Genomic DNA, 19,072 nt, shown 5'->3' on the forward strand with positions numbered 1-19,072 from the left:
CGCACTCATTAGAGATTGTAATAATCTGAATGATTTTTATCATGCATTTCTATCGGCATATTGGTCCGAAAACACACAAGACAGAGTCAAACATAGCCTGATTATGCAGCGTAATTTTAAACAGTCTGAGTTCCGCACGCCAGCAGGATATTTTGAAGACATGATCCGAAAGAATCAGTTCCTGTCCAACCCTTATAGCCCGACTGAATTAATTCGCATTTGTTTAACTAAGCTGCCACAATCCATAAGACAAATTGCTTTAGCCGGAAGATGTAAAGACGACATTGAGACTTTTAAGACTTTGCTACAAGAACTTTTCACTACCACATCTCAGCAAGCACTGCCTACTACGAGTCCTCGACAAGCACTGCACTCCGCTACTTCTCAATAATCACTGCCAGTGGAGGCGGCGGAACAATACTCTCTAGCGCGATCTCTGGCGCTGTGGCTTTCAATACATAAAATAAAAGTCAAATATTGCTAACAAACGTAACAAGTATAAATGAAAGACAGTTTCAATCTTTATGAGAATTGCATTTATTATGAGGATTTCAGCTTTTACATGCCGCAAAATTATATTCTCATCTCGTCACGGTCACCGACGCTGACCACAAACGTGTCCACAGGATACCGATCGGCGGATTCAGTTGTATCAGCGACACACGAAGTATCAATGTGGCATGAGTCTGAAACATACAATTATTTCATTGTTATTACAAGATATCAAAGAAATCTATAGTACGAGAGAAAATAGAGCAGAATCTTATTGTTTTTTTAACGAATGTGTGAATTATCTTCAATAGCACACTTGTTCCTAATAAAGAAGTTTGGCGGTGAATTAACACACTGTAATGCACTCAAGGTGGATTTCTTTACACTGAGGGTCATTTTAAATTACTGGAGTAATTATCAAGTGTCCTTGACCAGCTATGACGAACTGGAATGTGTAAACCTCAGCACCTAGTTTTCTACACCTACATACGTATCCGGCGAGCCACCATACGGTGCATGATGGACGGTACCTTACGCCACTGCTATTCATACCCTTCCCTGTTCCACTCTCGAATGGAGGAAACGAAAGACGACTTCCTATATGCTTCCGCACGAATACTGAACCCTCTTATCTTGTGTTCGCAGTCCTTGTTTGAGATGTACGTTCGTGGCAGTAGTGTCGTTCTGGAGTCGGTCGTAAATGGCTGTCTCCGAAATTTTCTCAGTAGTGAAAAGAAAGTCCTCCTCCCAGGAGTTCCCATTTCCGCAAAACTCACGTCTCGATCGAATTTAATAAATTACCTGCAGGTAATAAATCAGGCAGCGAGCCTGTGAATTGCTTTGACGTCTTTCTTTAAGCTGACCGAGTGAGGTGGCGCGGCGTTTAGCACACTGGACTCGTATTCGGGAGGATGACAGTTCAGATCTGAGTCCAGCCACCCAGATTTAAGTTTCACGTGATTTTCCTAAATCGCTTAAGGCAAATGCTGGGATAGTTCCTTTGAAAGGGCACGGCCGACTTCCTAATCCTTCCTTAATGCTAGCTTGTCCTCCATCCCTCAGGACCTCCTTGTTTACGGGTCGTTAAGCACAACTCTTCCTTCCCTTACTTCCTTTCAGATACTGAAACGTTTATGTGAATGTCGAAATCTGCAGTATCTGACTTAATGGCCACATAGCCGCGAGGTGCAACTGTGCGTTCTGAGGCGTCTTGTCACGGCTCACGTGGCTCGCCTCGTCGGAGGTTTGTGTCCTCCCTCGGGCATGTGTGTGTGTGTGTGTGTGTGTGTGTGTGTGTGTGTGTGTGTGTGTGTTTCCCTCAGCGTAAGTTAGTTTAAGTCAGATTAAGTAGTGTGTAAGCCTAGGGACCGACGACCTCAGCAGTTTGGTCCCATAGTCCTTACCATAAACTTCCAAACTTATGATCACATAATTCTGGAAACACTATTCGGATCTGACACAGCACAGCCAAAAAACGATTTTATATTGAATATGAGTGAAAATATAAGGTAAAATCGACACATTTCAAAAATTGTTTACAAAAAAAGAATGAATGCGGTTCAAGCTGCCAAAAATCCTATGAGGTATTACTGACCATCATGAGGATCAGTACAATACGAACAAAATTGAATACAGTGTTTTCTGTCTGCAAATTTTGATGTCAAAGAAGGACCTCAGTCTTCTCCAGAAGTCACAAGACACGTTAATGTAATCACGAGAAAAGTTGAACAATACCGGCACATCAGCAGCTATGATGTCTGTAACAGGCTGAACGTTAATCACGAATCTATTACATGGGTGTGCTGAAAAATAATGCCCCTGATTTTTTTTATTCTGTCCGTAATATCGGTTAAGTTATTATATGTCATGTATATTACTAGGTCGACATTCCCGCTTCGCTGAGGCAAGTTGCAACCTTCTGCTACTAGAGAACTCCGAACTCTAGCATGTAACATGGCGGTGTGTGACGTAACACTGTCAGTGTGTGAGAAACAGAGTGCTGTAACCAAGTTTGCAACCGAAGAGTTCGTCCACACATGGAGTACTCTCCCCTTCAGCATGAGAATGCCGGACCACACACGAGTGCGGCGACATTTGCAACAATCCGACATCTTAGGCTCACTGTCATCTGTCATCCTCCACACAGTCCCAACTTGGACCCCGTCAACAAAGTCAAACTTTCTATAGTGAGGGTATCAACAAACTGGTCTCTCGTTGTGAGAATTGTGTTCTTAGCCAGGGTGACTATGTAGATAAATAAATATGTATACCTGAAGAGAAAAGAAACAGAATGCTAATAAAGTTTGTTTTACTTGAAAAGCATTAAGGGTTTTCACATAGGAAATTCGGAGGAAGTAATTTTCAGCAAGCTCTCATATTTAGATACGACTGCGTATTGAAAACTTAACTTCATAAGATCTGGTGGTTGATCGCAGTTCCACCTGCGATAGATAGATGAAGCAAGAAGAGTTTCCACCATTTTTTGAACTGCTAATTATGGTCGACAAATTTTAGCCACGTATGACATGTGTGGAGAAGTTGGTCGTCGAAGTAAGGTGAATCTCTGCGGACGACGACTCAGAACATTTGTTCGTTGTGGACACAATGTTTTCTTTCTAAACTCTGTTGCCAAAAACTTAGAAAGATTAATCCAATCAATTCTGAGAAATAAAACATTATTGATGCATAATAAATGTGCCATACCCTCTTCCGTCACGACACATTTATCTGGTGACCCCTCAGAAATCGAGAGGAATAATTGTCAAGTCGATACCTCCAGTTGAAATTCTTTACCATCACAATAGAAAACTCTTATCGGTCCAAAGTTGACTTTAAAAGAGGCTTGTCAAACTGACATGCACAGTTTCTCCTTCTGAAATCGCTGATCCAAACGACTGGATTACGTGATCGCCTGAATAACGGCAAATTGGCACGTATTTCATTTTATAAGCGTTCTTTCAAATGGAACCTCTCTCACAAATGTCAGCTTTAAAACATGAGAAAACTGTCTTTAAAAGACTATCAATAGATTGTTTTAAACATAAAGTAGATCTACTGTACTATTAGTTTACATTTTGTGCTGACAGATAATTTGTATAGTAAGCGGAACTTTCTAGCTTGCGTCTTGAAAGTTGATGCAAATGTTAATCTGTAAATCTCGACTACATCGAGATGAGCCAGCGTTTGTTCACCAATGCAAGTGTGAATGATTATCACAAGAATGAGAACGAAGGTCCTTCTGTTTGAGGGCTCTTCAGCGCGTCGATAAAGATGAGATTAAATGATGAGGACCCGATCGGGACGGGGACGCGAACCTGGAACCCCAAATCGAAAATCAGCAACGCTAACCCCCTTACTACGAACTGAAAACTTCGTTGCAAATGTTTTAGTTCTATAGAGAACTGTGGAAGACTGAAGTCATATACAAGTCCATAGTGTAATCTTATTAGTCATAAGCGATGTTTTTCGAAAACCTACAACTTTATCATTAATGATTACATTTTTCAAGTGAAATTTTTTACATTGGTACGAGCATTCTATACGATGTCTGCGTGTGTGTTGTTCTGTTTCTCTTGCCCTACTGTCGTCTTTTTATGGTTTTACTAAATCGGAAAAAATAACTTCGAATTTATTAGCCGCTATTGTGAGAAAATAGTATTTCTTGTGTATCTTCTAACAGGTATAGTACCTCTTTTATCGGGCAGTTATTCACACGCATCCAAACTATCACCACGATCACCCGCACTGTTTTTTAACGTAAAATCTTAAAGTAGCACAAACAGATTTTAACAGCACTCTTTTCCAAAGACACAGATCCTCATGGACCAGACAGTAACTGAAACTGATGACAGCAGAGCAAAAGCATTAATGCTTAACTCCGTTTTCAAATTTTTTCTTTACGAGGAAAAATCAAGGCTTAATGCCCCAATTTGATTCTCGTACCACTACAAAGATGAATGAAGTAGATGTTAGTGTCAACAGCGTTGAGGAACATTTGAAATCATTGAAAATGAACAAAGCTCCAGGGCCTGATGGAATATGGTCCGATTCCATACTGAATTCGTGGCTGAGTTAGCCCCTCTTTTAACCATAGGATACACAAAATTGGTACGAGCATTCTGTACGATGTCTGTGTGTGTGTTGTTCTGTTTCTTTTGCCCTATTGTCGTCTTTTTATGGTTTTACTAAAACGGAAAAAATAACAGTTGAAATCATTAAAAATGAACAAAGCTCCAGGGCCTGATGGAATATGGTCCGATTCCATACTGAATTCGTGGCTGAGTTAGCCCCTCTTTTAACCATAAGATACACAAAATTTCTCGCTCAAAAAAATATGTCTTGTTGTTGGAAGAAAGGACAGGTCACAATCAGCTGCAGGAAGGGCAGCGGTAGTGGCCCACGTAACTGTCGTCCAGTATCCTCACCATGCATTTACTGTAGAATCTTAGAAGATATTCTGAACTCAAGTGCAATGACGTATCTCGAACAAAATGTCCTCCGCCATGCTAACCAGCATGGATTCCGAAAAAATCGATTATTTGAAGCCGCAGTATTTCTTGACTTCCAAAAGGCATTTGTCTCAGTACCACACCTACGATTATTATCAAAAGTATGATCGTTTGGGATATCAAGAGAAATTTTATGACTGGATTGGAGATTTCTCGCTGGGCAGGACTCAGCATTTTACCTTGGATCGTGAAACATCAGCAGATGTTGAAGGAACTTCAGAAGTGCTCCGCACAAGCGTGTCGGGATCCTTGGTGTTTATATTGTATATTCATGGCCTTGCAGACAATGACGCCAACCTCAGACTTTTCTCTGACGATGCCGTTATTTGTAGTGAAGTACTGTCTGAAAGAAGCTGCGTAGATATTCAGTCAGATCTTGATATGATTTCAAAGTGGTGCAAAGATCGGCAACTTGCTTTAAATGTTCACAAATGTAAAATAGTACACTACACAAAACGAATAAACGTACTGTTCTATGACAGTAGTATCAGTGAGTCACAGTTGGAACCGTCAACACATACAAATCCTTGGGTGTAACACTTTTTAGCGATGCGAAATGGAATGAGACATCGTGGGTAAAGCGGGTGATAGAATACTGGGGAAACGCAATCAGTTTACAAAGGAGATTGCCTACAAATCATTTGTGAGACTCATTCGAGTATATTGCTCAAGCGTGTGGGACCCTTACTAAGTAGGACTAACGGGGGATATTGAACGTATGCAGAGAAGGACAGCACGGATGGTCATAGCCTTGTTTGATCGTCGACAGAGCTTCACAGAGGTTTTGAAGAAATTTGACTGATATAGTATCGACGGTAGACGTAAACTATCGCGAGAAACCCTATATACAAAGTTTCGAAACCGGATTTAAATGATGACTCTAGGAGTGTGCTACATTCCCCTACGTATCGCTCATAAAGGGATCTTGAGAATAAGATGAGACTAATTACAGTGCGTAGCGAATCATTTCAACAATCATTCTTCCCCTGCTCCATATGCGAATGGAACCGGAAGAAACCCTATAAACAGTTACAGTGGGACGTTCCCTCGGCCACGCACGTCACAGTGATTTGCAGGGTGTACATGCAGATGTAAAATTAAATGTTCTCTCCTGCTTAGCTATAAAAATTCTTCTTTTTTCCTTCCTAATCGTAATTATGCTTTAAAACCGTTCAATGGGTTTATTTCGCTAAATTGGTATGCGTATTTCATTATAAACTAATTTCTAATAACGGTACTAACAAAGCGAAAAAGTTTGCTAAATTTTTACTTTTTTTTTTTCAACTCCTCTGAAATATTAGATCGACAAGGCTTTGAGCATTAGGCACTGCAAACCGTGGGTACTGAAAGGTTACCGATCCCTGCTCGAAAAAAACTAGCCAGGTGCAAGTAGAACTGGCGCACTGACGGTACCGTATGTCTATACAGACAACTTATCCGTTCCGCAAATCGAAAATCTCGACCATTTTTGAATGTTATCGAGACTGATACGTGCAAGATATCGGTCCGAGGGATTCCGAGACTTTAGAGAATGTTTTAATTTCAAATCTGACGTCGAATAACAAATGTCAAAGGACGTATTTTTTCGTTTGATATTACAAATTATCAATTTTCGGGTGTTTTCGTTTACTTTTACTGTGAAATCTTACTTCTCGCCAAATTTCATGATTCTAGGCAAATGGGAAGTACCTTATAGCCTCTGATAATTAAGGCTGCGAGTATCAAAATACGTGACATACATGGCATTATCTCTTGATTGTGTTGACTCAGAAATTTCAACGTTTTACACCGCCAAGTGACCGTACTCTTTATCATATGATATCACCGAGATACGTCTACTCTTTCCTAAGAAAAAGGAGTCTCAGCAGACGGACGGACGGACGGACGGACAGACAATAAATGAGAAAAAAAATATTTCGTGTGATGTAATGCAAATTTACCGTTTGCTTTTTGCCACATTTCATGACTCTAGACCAACAGCAAGTACTGGTGAGTGACTTCCCGAGTGTGAAAATATGTGGCATAAATGGCCGTATCTATTGATAGCGTTAAGTTAGAAGCTTAAATTTTTTTACACCGCCAAGGGACCGTAGACCTTAGAGTGTGACATAAATTTCAACTTGATACGTGTATTCATTCCTGAGAAAAAAGGGTCTTAACAAACGGACATAGAGTCAGACAACAAATGAAATTAAACGTTTCCGCGGTATATATTTCCAGACTTGCAGTTTTCGGATTTTTGCCTTGGTTTTACTATGAAACCATGCTTTTTTGTCAAATTTCATGATTCTACGTCAACGGGAAGAAGGATAGGTTTCGATGAATGTGTTTTCGAGTATCAGAATATGTTACAGAAATGGCGATATGTGTCGATTGCATTGAATTTGAAGCTTTAATTTCTTATATCGACAAGCGACTGTAGACCTTCGTGTGTGACGTAAATTTGAACCTTATACGTCTACCTGTTCATGAGAAAAAAGTGTCTGTAACAGTCGAACAGGAAGACAGACAGGCTGGCAACGAAGCAGTTGCATTTTTACCGATCGAGATATGGCACCTTAAAAAGAAGAGGAAGTCCCTTCATGACCAGGAACTTTGTCACTATTTTAGCGAATTCCGTGACACGAATCAAGCAACCAACTGAACCTCACTGTCCCTCAGTGGCTAGCTGAAGATATTGAAGGCTACAGAATAATTCCGTAGCCCGACATGCCTGGCCACGTGGCTCACCCTTGAAGCAGCAGACTCCCGGCGCAGAGCAGCGTCCGACGCCGCCGGCGCAGCGCATCTCGGGGCTGTCCAGGGGGCAGGGCGGCGTGGAGCGGCAGACGGCGGTGTCCGCGGGGCTGGCCAGCCGGCAGCCCATGCGGGGGCCGCAGCAGATGTGTGGGCCCAGGCACACACCCTGCCCTCCGGGGCCGCACGGCGCGCACCTCTGCAACACCAGCAGGCCAAGCTGTAGCCGCGCTGCGGCCTGTCTGCCAAGAGTTTAGAGATGTACAAGTTCCCTCCTTACAGCAGCTTTACCTGTAGCGACGAAGACACAAGAGTACCTGTTGTCACTGTTCGCGGGGCTCCACCCGTAGGAGCTTCGATTCCTCCCTTGGGCATGTGTGTGTGTGTTGTCGTTAGCGTAAGTTAGAATAAGTTAAATTAAGTAGTGTGTAAGTCTAGGGACCGATTACCACAGCAGTTTGGTCCCACAGGAACTTACCACATATTTCCAAAGTAGCTGTCTACTGAAGCACAGCAGGTCAACTTGGGTTTCCGCACGCCCGAGCTTCACAAACCCCGTTCAGCCTGCTGCAGCTGACAACAGGCTGCGCTAACAATGCAACGTGACTAGCCGGGATATGTTTGCGTAGGTAACTTCGCTGCAGCTCATTTATCATAACGGTGGGAGCAGGAAAATGAACAAACCAAACTTAAAGAAGGCTGATGAGAAATTAAAAATTGGAGAATATATACCACTCACGTAGCAGAACCCAAGTCCAGGAGGGGAAACGTTCTCGTGCGTTTATGAGACAGTTTCTGCTAAATCAGTATGTCTCTGCAACGCAAATTGTGTAAAAAATTACTAAACACGCATTCGGGAACCTCGAGTATGTTAAGCGATGTTTGTAAATTTTACAATCAGTTTCCTCACTTCATAAATATTTTGAAAGAGGACGAGGTCGCAGTGGCTGACAAGTGGCTAGAAATGTGTGCTAAGGGCGTGAGGCCATTTAGTAGTATATAGGCAAGCATTGATTAAAATAGGAAAAGAATATCACTCAGTGGGTATGAAAAACAACATTCTGGTGGTATGCAGCGTAGTGTGAAGAAAGTTTAGTATGCAAGAGAACTTTCTTCTTTCATACATGTAGTTTTCAAATCAACATCAAATGAAAAACAAACTCTGTGCTTCCTAATATGTATTCGGGGAATTTAGAATGAACTGTTTTTCGGCGAACTCAGAATATAATTAAAATTGCTATAACTGGGGTCAGACAATGGCCTTGCCTCAGTGGTATCTCCGGTTCTAGTCAAATCACCGAAGGTAAGAACTCTCGAGCTGGGATATCACTTGGATGGGTGACCATCTGGTCTGCTGTGCGCTGTTGGCAAGCGTGGTGCACTCAGCCCTTGTGAGGTAAACTGAGGAGCTATTTGATAGACAAGGAGAGGCTCCAGCGTCGTAAACTGACGTACGACCTGGAGAGCAGCCCCTCCATATCCACATCCAGTGACGCCTGTAGGCTGAGGGTGACACAGCGGCCGGCCGGTACCGTTGGGTCTTCAAGGCCTGTTTGGGCGGACTTACGTCTCTTTCTTTTTAGCTGAATGAAACACACTAAGGTTACAGAAACTAGACTTCCAAAACATTACTTCAGTTGGCCTTCCAGTGTAATAGACATCTTCAGGTTATTAGGCGCAAGGAATTTCAACTTTCAGAGATGGTTCTGCTTACTACAGAAAACATGCATTAGAGATGACCTGATGATGGTTCGAACTGAGAATAGTCAGCAGTATTCGAAAGAGAGTGAAATTTCAGAGCTTTTTTCATATCTAAACAAAAAAATAAATAAACCCGAAATACGTCTAAAAGGACAAATAAAATTCACCATTTTCTGGCCTACAGTGATCCAAAATGAATATATATATCATTAATGCATAAGTCTGCTCATAACACACTAATGAAAGCGTATAGAATAAACTGCTTCATAGCTAAGCGCAGTGGGAAGATGGGCGGGCAAACTGCTCGTTCTGCTGATAATGTGCGGCAGCCTGCCTGCCTGCCTAATAGGCAAACATGGGCAGGTTAAAAGCGGAATATGGACACTTCTGGAAGAGTTTGAGAAGAAGGGACCGAATGTTATTCTGTCAGCTGCCCGTGTGCTGGCAACACAATAAGCGTGGGTCCAGCCACGCGCTATGGCCTTTGGACTCACGTTCGACACTTCTGCGAGAAGAGTAGCCCACACTATAACCATGTTGCACATACAGTACTGCTTTCTGCTACACCGATTCTGTGAAGAGAGTTAGGAGGGTCATTCTGCCATCTGCAATGTGCAGCGTGCAGCAGTTATCTACGTCCCAGCACAAAAACTCACCTCTGAATACATAATTGATCATGTTACACTAAACTCCACCCGAACAGGCCCAGAAGGCCCAACGGTACCCACCTGCCGCCGCGTCATCCTCAGCCAACAGACGTCACTGGATGCGGATATGGAGGGGCATGTGGTCGGAACACCGCTCTTCAGTCCGTATGTCAGTTTATGAAACTGAAGCCACTACTTCTCAGCAAAGTAGCTCCTCAGTTTGCCTCACAAGGGCTGATCACCCCCCCCCCCCCTTGCCAACAGCGCTTACATTCGGTGATCTGAGGGGAACCGTGTTACCACAATGGCAATGCCGTTAGCTGATCATATTAAACTGCCTGACAAAGAAAGTGAGCACCCAGAAGCCATGGTCATTTGTCAGTGTAACTTCATACATGTACACACCATCATCAGGTTCATAAATGATTTAGAGTTACAACTCTCCGTGACCAGTAGAATGCTCACCAGAATACATTAGTGTTGTTCGCATTTAGCGTTGTTGTATGGTCTGGCAGGGTGTATAAGGGACGTGAACATTTTCAGAGTGATCACGGTGAGGGACACGGAGATGCCGCGTACCCGTATGAGACAGCGTTATCAGCACCCAACATGTTTGAAAGGGGCCTCATCGTCGGTCTCCATTTGCCTGCCTGATGCCTCATATTAATGAGAACAATCTAAAATTAGCAGTACACGCATCACGTAGTGACGATAGGTAAATGTCTATATATGTATATAATGCTCACTATGCAAGTCACAATCAGGCTGAAGTTTGTCATTAAGACTAGGCACTTTCAGTGCGATCTCAGTAGGTCAGGCCTGAGGATAAATCAGTCGGTTCGAAATTACTCGACAAAATATATGAGCTGCAACTGTGATAGATTTGTAATGAACTCTTCATTAAATAAAAGGGGTACATGTCATACACCAACAAAATGTTGAAATCGTAAAATTGCAACATTTGTCGGTTATATCCTTTGGTACTTTCGGAAAGTTTCTGAAAGAACTGTCCCTCTTCAAGCTTTCGATCCATACGCAGTTGCTAAACTCAAACTGTGTTCAAAATGTCCAAATTAAATTTTATTTCTTAGTGACGAGGTCTATGAAAATATTAATGTCACTTAAAATAGATGGTTTATTAATATTTCTTCTGAGCAAGCTAAGTGTTCTTTAAGAGGCATTTTGCCATTGTTAGTAAGTCCAACTTTTATCGCTGAACTAGCAATCACTTTAGCGCTTAGGTTCATATTACATAAATGTCCAAAATCATGGTCGTATATAGAAGGAGTCATTAAACTTCTAAGCAACTTTTCAAACTAGAGCCGCAGGCAGTGGCCGCGTGGTTTCAGACGCCATGTCACGGACTACCGCGGCCCCTCCCGCCGAAGATTCGAGTCCTCCCTCGAGCATGGGTGTGTATGTGTTGTTCGTAGAATAATTTAGTTAGCTTAAGCAGTGTGTAAGTCTAGGGACCGATGACCTCAGCAGTTTGGTCCTTACCAATTCACACACATTTGAACATTTCAATCTGGAAAATATTTGTGCTTTTACTCAGCATCCAGTAATAACACACACATGAGACACTACCACTTTTGGACATTCGCGATTTCGACAAGATATTATAACATGATATGTACTCGCTGTTGCGATTATGGACGACCATCAATAGTACAATGGAATGATGTCACTGAAAATTTGTGCCATACTGGGACTCGAACCCGGATTTCCGGTTTGTCTTACCGTTGGGGTATCCGAGCACGATTTATAGACAAACCCGAACTTCCCCGTGTTGTCAACCCTGCGTCTAGCCATGAGTCCTTCTCCGATAGCCTAATGGTAAGGCAATCGCTCCCCAAAATCGAGAAATCCGGATTCGAGTCCCAGTCCGGCATAATTTTTCGCTGTCGTCATTCCGTTATACAGCTGATGGTTCCCCTTATTTCCAACTGCGAATACATTTCACGTCTTTCATAATGGCTGTAGTCGCTACAGTGTCTGTTCGATCAGGAACATTACATCGTATTATTGAACAACAGAGGCACTGCAATAACGTAATTATTGTCACTTCTGGAATAGTCACTCGTGGACTGCAATATAACCACGCGATGCTCTTTCTTTTTTCATTCCAGACTGCAACCAGCGACACCCTACCGCTAATGTCAGTGGTGTATTATGGTATCTCTCTACCGAGCCCAGTGCTGACAACGTAAAGGAGCCTCTCACTAGCACGTAACGCATGTCCAATTCAAGTCTCCCCATTGTACGCAGTTCCTGATTGTTGCTGAGTCAGAGGCACCAAGTTCGACATAGGTAAAAGCAGCAGGCGTTTCTGAGATCTGCCAGAGCACCAAAACAGCGTACCAACTGGTGAAGTACACGTGGACCAGAAACTAAAGCCTATTGATGTCGGTCACCTTTACAAGGCGTTTCCATACTGCTGAAGAGGACAGACTTACCAAACCCGAACAGAGGGAGGTGACTTAACAATAAACATAACGTGAAGGCAATTTGGAGAGACTTAACAAATTTGTTAATTCTGTAAATAGCGGGAAGTTTTAAGGTGGAAACAGTAGACAGCGCAGCGTGTGAGAACATGGACGCCTTACGTGTTGCAGGCCGGCCCTCTTGCCCCCACGGGGACAGTTGGTGATGAGACAGGCGGCCGCGATGCTGACAGCTACGGTGAGCAGTACTGCTAGCTGGATCCTCATGGCTGCTGTGTGCCGGACGAGTCGCGTCCACCGCTTTTATACCCCCACAGCCGTCCGGGACTGGAATACTAACGATGCCCACCGTCCAGGCCATCTTGTCCTCACTGCTTCCAACTCCCTCCCACATCCCTGTTTCTTTTCACCTCTGGACTGCAATACAACCACTCATCCTCCAACCCTCTACATCCTTTCATCTGTCCCTTAATCTCTTTGCTTCTAACCATCTCTCTACCACACACACACACGTGTGTGTGTGTGTGTGTGTGTGTGTGTGTGTGTGTGTGTGTGTGTGTGTGTGTGTGTGCCTGTTGGCGTGTGTGTGTGTGTATGTATGTGTGTGTGTGTGTGTGTGTGTGTAAAGGCAGAATAATGCTTAGAAGCAAAGGAACTAAGCGGCAGCTGACACCCAATTACCCTATTAAAAAAAGAAACAGTAAAAGAGTTCAGCAAAATCTTTAATGGACATTTAAATTGAGAAAAACAAACACTTGCAGAAGGCGGGAAATCGGTCTGTTGCTTACATGTAACCCAAAAAAATATGAAAGCTATTTTCTTCCGAAAGTAAACGGACATTGGTCCAGTCTCTAGTCCTGCCAGATCTTTACTACAGCAGTGCACTTCTCGAGGCTCCAAAAGTGAAAACTAGACGACTCTAGCTAACAGCGAATGCTTACGTAAGACCTTATAGTAACATTCAGTTGTTGGATGATGTCAGTCCTTCATGTATTCAGTTAAGGATTTTTTTCAAGTACTGTCTTCTTCACCGGTGTCGTAGTGCAAGGGAGGGCAATCTGGGTACAGCCACTTTATTCGTTACTGAATTCTCTCGAATTTGTAGCAGTCAGTGTCCTCAATTCCAGTGCAGACTTCTACGAGAAAAACTGAAATTCTATCTAAATCTGCGTACCTACTTACATACTCCGCAGGTCACCAAACGGTGAGTGGCGGAGGGTACGTGTATCAATAATAGTCGTTTCCCTTCCTGTTCCACTCGCAGATAGAGCTAGGGAAAACCGATTGATTATATCCAGCCGTATGAGTCCTAACTTGTCGTATTTTATCTTCATCATTTCGCTAACAGTATGTTGGCGGCAGCAGCGTCGTTCTGGAGTTAGTTTCAAATGCAGCTTCTCTTAATTTTCTCAGTAGTGTTGCTTGAGAAGAACGTCGCCTTCCCTCCAGAGGTTGCCATTTGAGTTCCCGAAGCATCTCCGTAACACTTGTGTGTTGTTCGAAGCTACCGGTAACAAGTTTAGCAGCCCGCCTCTGAATTGCCTCGGTGTCGTCCTTTAATCTGACCCAGTGCGAATTCCAAACACACGTGCAGTACTAAAGAATAGGTCGCGCTAGCGTGCTATATGCTCCCTCCTTTACAGATGAACAATATTTTCCTAAATTTCTCTCGGCAAAACAAAGTTGACCTTTCGCTTTCCCTACCGCAATCACTGTATGTCTTGGGTATTCTTAGAGGTCACTCTCTTCACGGGAAATTAGAGCGAATTGTTGGTGCATCTGAAGTTTCGGCGTTGATCAGCCACGAGAAACGCCTTTCATTTAATGATTGCCACCCCAGATTGCTTATCATATCCGTGCCACTCTCTCCCTTATTTCTCGATAATGCCAAACGATTTGTCCTTCCTCACTGTCCGTCTCCATCGCTCAGTGGTCAGTGTGGCTGACTGCTATGGGGAGGTCCTGTCTTCAGTTGGCGGTGCGGCCAGGTTACTTTCCTTGGTGGCAGGACTGGAATGGGTGGCACTCTGCCTCGTGATGCTATTTGAGGAGCTACTTGAGCGAGTACTAGCGGCTCCTAGGTCTGGAAAGCCGACTACGGCCGGGACAGAGGTGTGCTGACCACATAGCACTCCATATCGCATTCTAATGACGTCATATGGCGGAGAATGACACGGCAGTCTGTCGGTACTGAATGAACCAAGAAGACCAATAGGTGGAGCTTAAGATTTATGTGCCACACTAACTTAAATTTAATACGAAGGACCTTCAGTAAATGATACAACTCATTTTCTTTTTGATAGCAGGTTGGATTTATTCAGGATTCCAATATACCATTTTATTCCCCGCTCTTTTACCTTTTTTTAAGTAATCAGTCTTGTGACTGGTTTGATCCGTTCCACCACAATTTCCTCTCCTGTGGCAACCTCTTCATCTCAGAGGAGCTCTTGCAACCTACGTCCTAAATTATTTGCCTGATGTATTCAAATCTCTCTCTTCTTCCACAGTTTTTCCCTCTGCAGCTCCCCCTAGTACCATGGAAATTATTCCCTGATGTCTTAACAGATGTCCAGTCACCCTGACCGTTCTTATTATCAGTAATTTCTACATATTCTTTTCCCCTCCGTTTCTGTGCAGAACCTCCTCCGTCCTTACCTTATCCGTCCACCTAAATTGGAAACACCTGTAGCAGTAAGGCGTACTAACGACAATTTACATGAAAGGAGCACGTTAGAAGAGTCGGTAGAAAGAGACTTGGCAGAATTAGGGGAGAGGCTATGCAGGCTAAACAGGACGGAGAATAGAGGAGAAAGTACTAGTAGAGAACAGATGGACAATGTGCATGAGGAATGCAGAAAGCATTTCGTCTCAGTACAGAACTATACGCGCTGTCCTGACGCCGATGCTTCGCAACACCCGAAAATGTGGGTGGCTACGTTTCATGATTCCTTATCGACTTCTTGGGGGCACAAGCTAAGAATTAAGTTTGTGTATAATTATTTACGCGATGAGGCCCGTGCTATAACGCAAGAAAAGATAGATAAATGCCTCACTTTCGAGGAATTTTGTAGGCTGTTTCTTGAGGAGCACTGGTCAAGCTCGATCCAGAGCCAAGCAAACTAAATATCCTGATGATGCCCCACATCAGTGAGTGCAATGACAAGGATTCGGTGCGCTATTTCAGCGAGACGCTGAAGACAAACAGATACTTAGATGCTCCAAATGAGGCCCCGGAATTAATTAGAATATGCTTAACGAAACTGCCTGGGAGACTAAGGCGTAAAGTAGTAATTGCCAGCAGAGGGATGAAGAATTCCACGGAATTCCAGCAATTGCTTAAGGAGCTGAAGTAATTATGGTAACAATCAAGGGGAACTGTTGAAGAATACGTGGAATAGTAATGAGAGAAACGATAGTAATCGGAATGGGTATCGCTGAAGCGATGTGGGGAGGTACCAGAGTAATAGCAGTTGGCATCAAGGAAACAATGGAAATGGACGGTACAGGACATATAATAATGGTGGTGAACGACAGCAATACAACGACAGTAGAGGTAATGGTGATGGAAATGATGGGAGGCCGGCCAGGAAGTAGAAGCGAACAGAGGTAATGAGGACAGGTGAAACAGAATTTGACAACTATGAGACGGGGTTGTCAACGACAGAAATGTAGTATGGAATAGTTTTATAATAGACTACGGTGAAATTTGGGAGACGATGCTGGAATAGAATGACGCAAAATAAAACGCGAGACAGACGACCATTAGCATAGAAATTAATAATGTGATAATTCCGTTTGTGGTGGACTCGTGGAGTCAGACGGGCGCTATGAAAGAAGATGTATTTATAGCGTGCAGCGCAACCAAAACGTCTCCAATGTTACCACCAAGACCATAGTGAGAAGTGCAATGGGACACAAGTGTGTGGAGGTAAAAAGGCAGGCACAGGTAGATATCGAATACGTGGAACAGACGTTCAATGTTGTGGTATTGATAATTCCCACATTATCGCTTGAGGGAATCTTGGGGATGGATTTTTTTAGTAGACATAAGGTGCACGTAGACATCTAAAGGAATAGAGTAACTTCACAACATCAAGACATAGAAGTTCAGATACCATTCCATGAATACTTTACAATGAGTTTAGGGTTGGAGATGAGAAGAGATGGGAAAATGTGGTCCGAGGATAAACATGAAGAGAAAGTAAATAGCAGTTTACGAATTGAGGATATAAGAGAATAAGAGATAGATGTCAAAATTGTTCACATGAAGGGGATCTTCGAGTACAGAGAGCTTAAGGAAATTCTTAGAAGACGCTCCAGGATCTTTCAGCAAACAACTGGGACGACACTTGGGTTCGTGTATAAATTCAGCGTGATCCGCACCAACACTTTAAGGCGCAGGTATAGTCAATTCCACTGGTGTACAAAGAGCGGGTGGTAAAGACATTAAAAACATGCTGGAACAGGAGATAATCGAACCAGCGGTTAGTCCGTACAACAGTCCTCTTGTATGTATTGAGAAAAACGACAAGAGCATCCGGTTGGTGATGGATTCACGTAGGGTTAACAAAATCATAGTATCGGAAATAGATCGGCCAGGAACACTCGAGGAGTTGTTACAGCGTTTCCATCGGATAAGCGTGCTAAGCACTGTCGATTTGCGGAGCAGCTTCTGGCAGGCGAAGTTGGACCCCGCACCGCATATCGTAAGTATACGGCACTCTTATGCTATGGAAAGTGCTTCCAATTCCGCAAGCTTCCGTTAGACCTCAACGTATTGTCAGCGGCATTCATTAGGCACGAGACACGGTGATTCCGGAACAGATTAGAAACAAAGTACCGTTATACATCGTTGATGTACTCATAGCGGAGAAGAATTGGGTCGAACATAACAGAACGCTAGAAATTTCATTAGATGCTTTTGCTAAGTCTGTAGTCACTGTGAGACTGCGTATGTCAGAGGTTGGCAAGAAGCAGATAGATTTCTTAGTGCATATCATATCTTTAGAGTGGATTAGGACGAACCCGGATAAATTATTCGCGATTAGGGATTTTCCGATACCGAAGACAAAGCGACAAATACGTGGTTATCTGGGTTTAATCAATTTCTATAAGCGGTTTATTCAAATCAAAGGAATGACTACGCCACGACTGTACTACTTGAGCGTAAAGAAGGCTTTTTGGTCCTGGGATGCTGTGGCGCAGGACGAATTTAATTCATTAAAAAAGGGCACTGTTAGAGGCTCCTCTACTAGGACATGCAAATTTGGATAAGGAGTTCTGTTTGGCGACCAATAGCTCACGTTTCTTGCTGGGAGTTACCCTGTTCCAAGAAATCGAGCTAGGAGGAAGTATCATACAACAACCAATTGCCTTTGCCAATCGAGTACCGAGCAAAGCTGAGAAAAACTATACGGTTACCGCGCTTGAGGCTTTGGCGATCGTGTGGGGATTTAGTAAGTTCCGGTACTACTTGTACGGGCGGCTTACTAAGATCTACACTGATCATAAAGCGCTCGTGTTCCTGTCGTCCGCCAAACTGACACAGACGGTTGACGAGATGGGCACCGTACCTGCAGGATTTCGTAGTACATATACCTGGTAAGGAAAATGTAGTGGCAGATGCTCTATCTCGCAACCCATTAGGAACCACAAGACTGAGAATACAGACATTAGGGAAAACTGGATTGATTTAATGTATATGCGTGAAGCGCCATTTGAAAATTGTGTTAGAGACGCCATAGGGGAAATAGGAGTTTTACAACTGAGAGACTTTGTTTGGAGGATGGTTAGAGATAAACTAGAGCAGCAAAATAACCAAAAGCTCGATCAATTTTACAGGATAAAGGATAATATTTTGTTTTTTAGTAGAGAAAAGTCAGAGATTTGGGTCAATTGGGTACCAGATGTAATTGTAAACAAGATAATATGGTACGTGCACTTTTGCTACGGACATTACGGATCTAAAAAATGTATTTTACGTCTTAGGAAGTCGGTGTATTTCATGAACATGGAGAGGAGAGTTAGATTGGTTCTTAAGGAGTGCGTTACTTGCCAGAAAGTAAAACCTTTAACAGTGTCAATGAAACCTCCCATCCATCCAGTCGTACCGAATAGATTGAGGGAACTAGCAGCGACGAACATTTTTGGGCCACTGCCTATGTCGATAGAAGGGATTAGGTACGTGCTAGTAACGATTGAGCTAGTGTCAAAGTAAGTCACATTGACGCCATTAAAGAGGGCCACGGCAAGAACTGTAGCTAGGGGAGTAGAGAGAGATTTCATCAATAAAGTAGAGGGGGGGGGGGGGTCGAAAAAATGATCTCTGATAATGGACCTCAGTATAGATTTATTTAGCAGAGAATGTGCGGAGGCGAAAGATCAAACCAATTTCATATCACGCTATCACACGGCGAGCAATCCATGTGAACGGATTATTAAGGAGTTAGGGCAGTTGTGCAGGATTTACTGGAGTGTCTATTGAAGAGAGTTTCAGGAGATTTTGAAAGTAAAAGGGAAAAAAGGAAAAATTAGAGAAATAGAG

At 43.1% G+C, this 19,072-nt stretch overlaps 1 protein-coding gene across 1 annotated transcript; it reads right to left on the reverse strand.

The window, feature by feature from the left end:
- Positions 1-3,704: 3,704 nt before the first annotated feature.
- Positions 3,705-12,795, reverse strand: LOC124622996 (oxytocin-neurophysin 1-like). The gene is made up of 3 exons (XM_047148785.1): positions 12,691-12,795; positions 7,714-7,935; positions 3,705-3,806 (listed from the first exon to the last, which is right to left on the reverse strand). The coding sequence occupies exons 1-3, from the start codon at positions 12,793-12,795 to the stop codon at positions 3,705-3,707; spliced, it is 429 nt and encodes a 142-aa protein (XP_047004741.1).
- Positions 12,796-19,072: the final 6,277 nt, after the last annotated feature.

The sequence above is a fragment of the Schistocerca americana genome, chromosome 7 (genome assembly GCF_021461395.2).
Source record: "Schistocerca americana isolate TAMUIC-IGC-003095 chromosome 7, iqSchAmer2.1, whole genome shotgun sequence".
In the NCBI taxonomy this organism is placed as follows: domain Eukaryota; kingdom Metazoa; phylum Arthropoda; class Insecta; order Orthoptera; family Acrididae; genus Schistocerca; species Schistocerca americana.

Coding starts and splice junctions, on each gene's coding strand:
- LOC124622996 (XM_047148785.1), bottom strand. CDS start 12,795: ATGAGGATCCAGCTAGCAGTACTGCTCACCGTAGCTGTCAGCATCGCG. Junction 7,936..12,690: donor AGAGGGCCGGCCTGCAACAC/GTAAGGCGTCCA, acceptor CTGGTGTTGCAG/AGGTGCGCGCCGTGCGGCCC. Junction 3,807..7,713: donor AGGGTGAGCCACGTGGCCAG/GCATGTCGGGCT, acceptor TTGGGGTTCCAG/GTTCGCGTCCCCGTCCCGAT.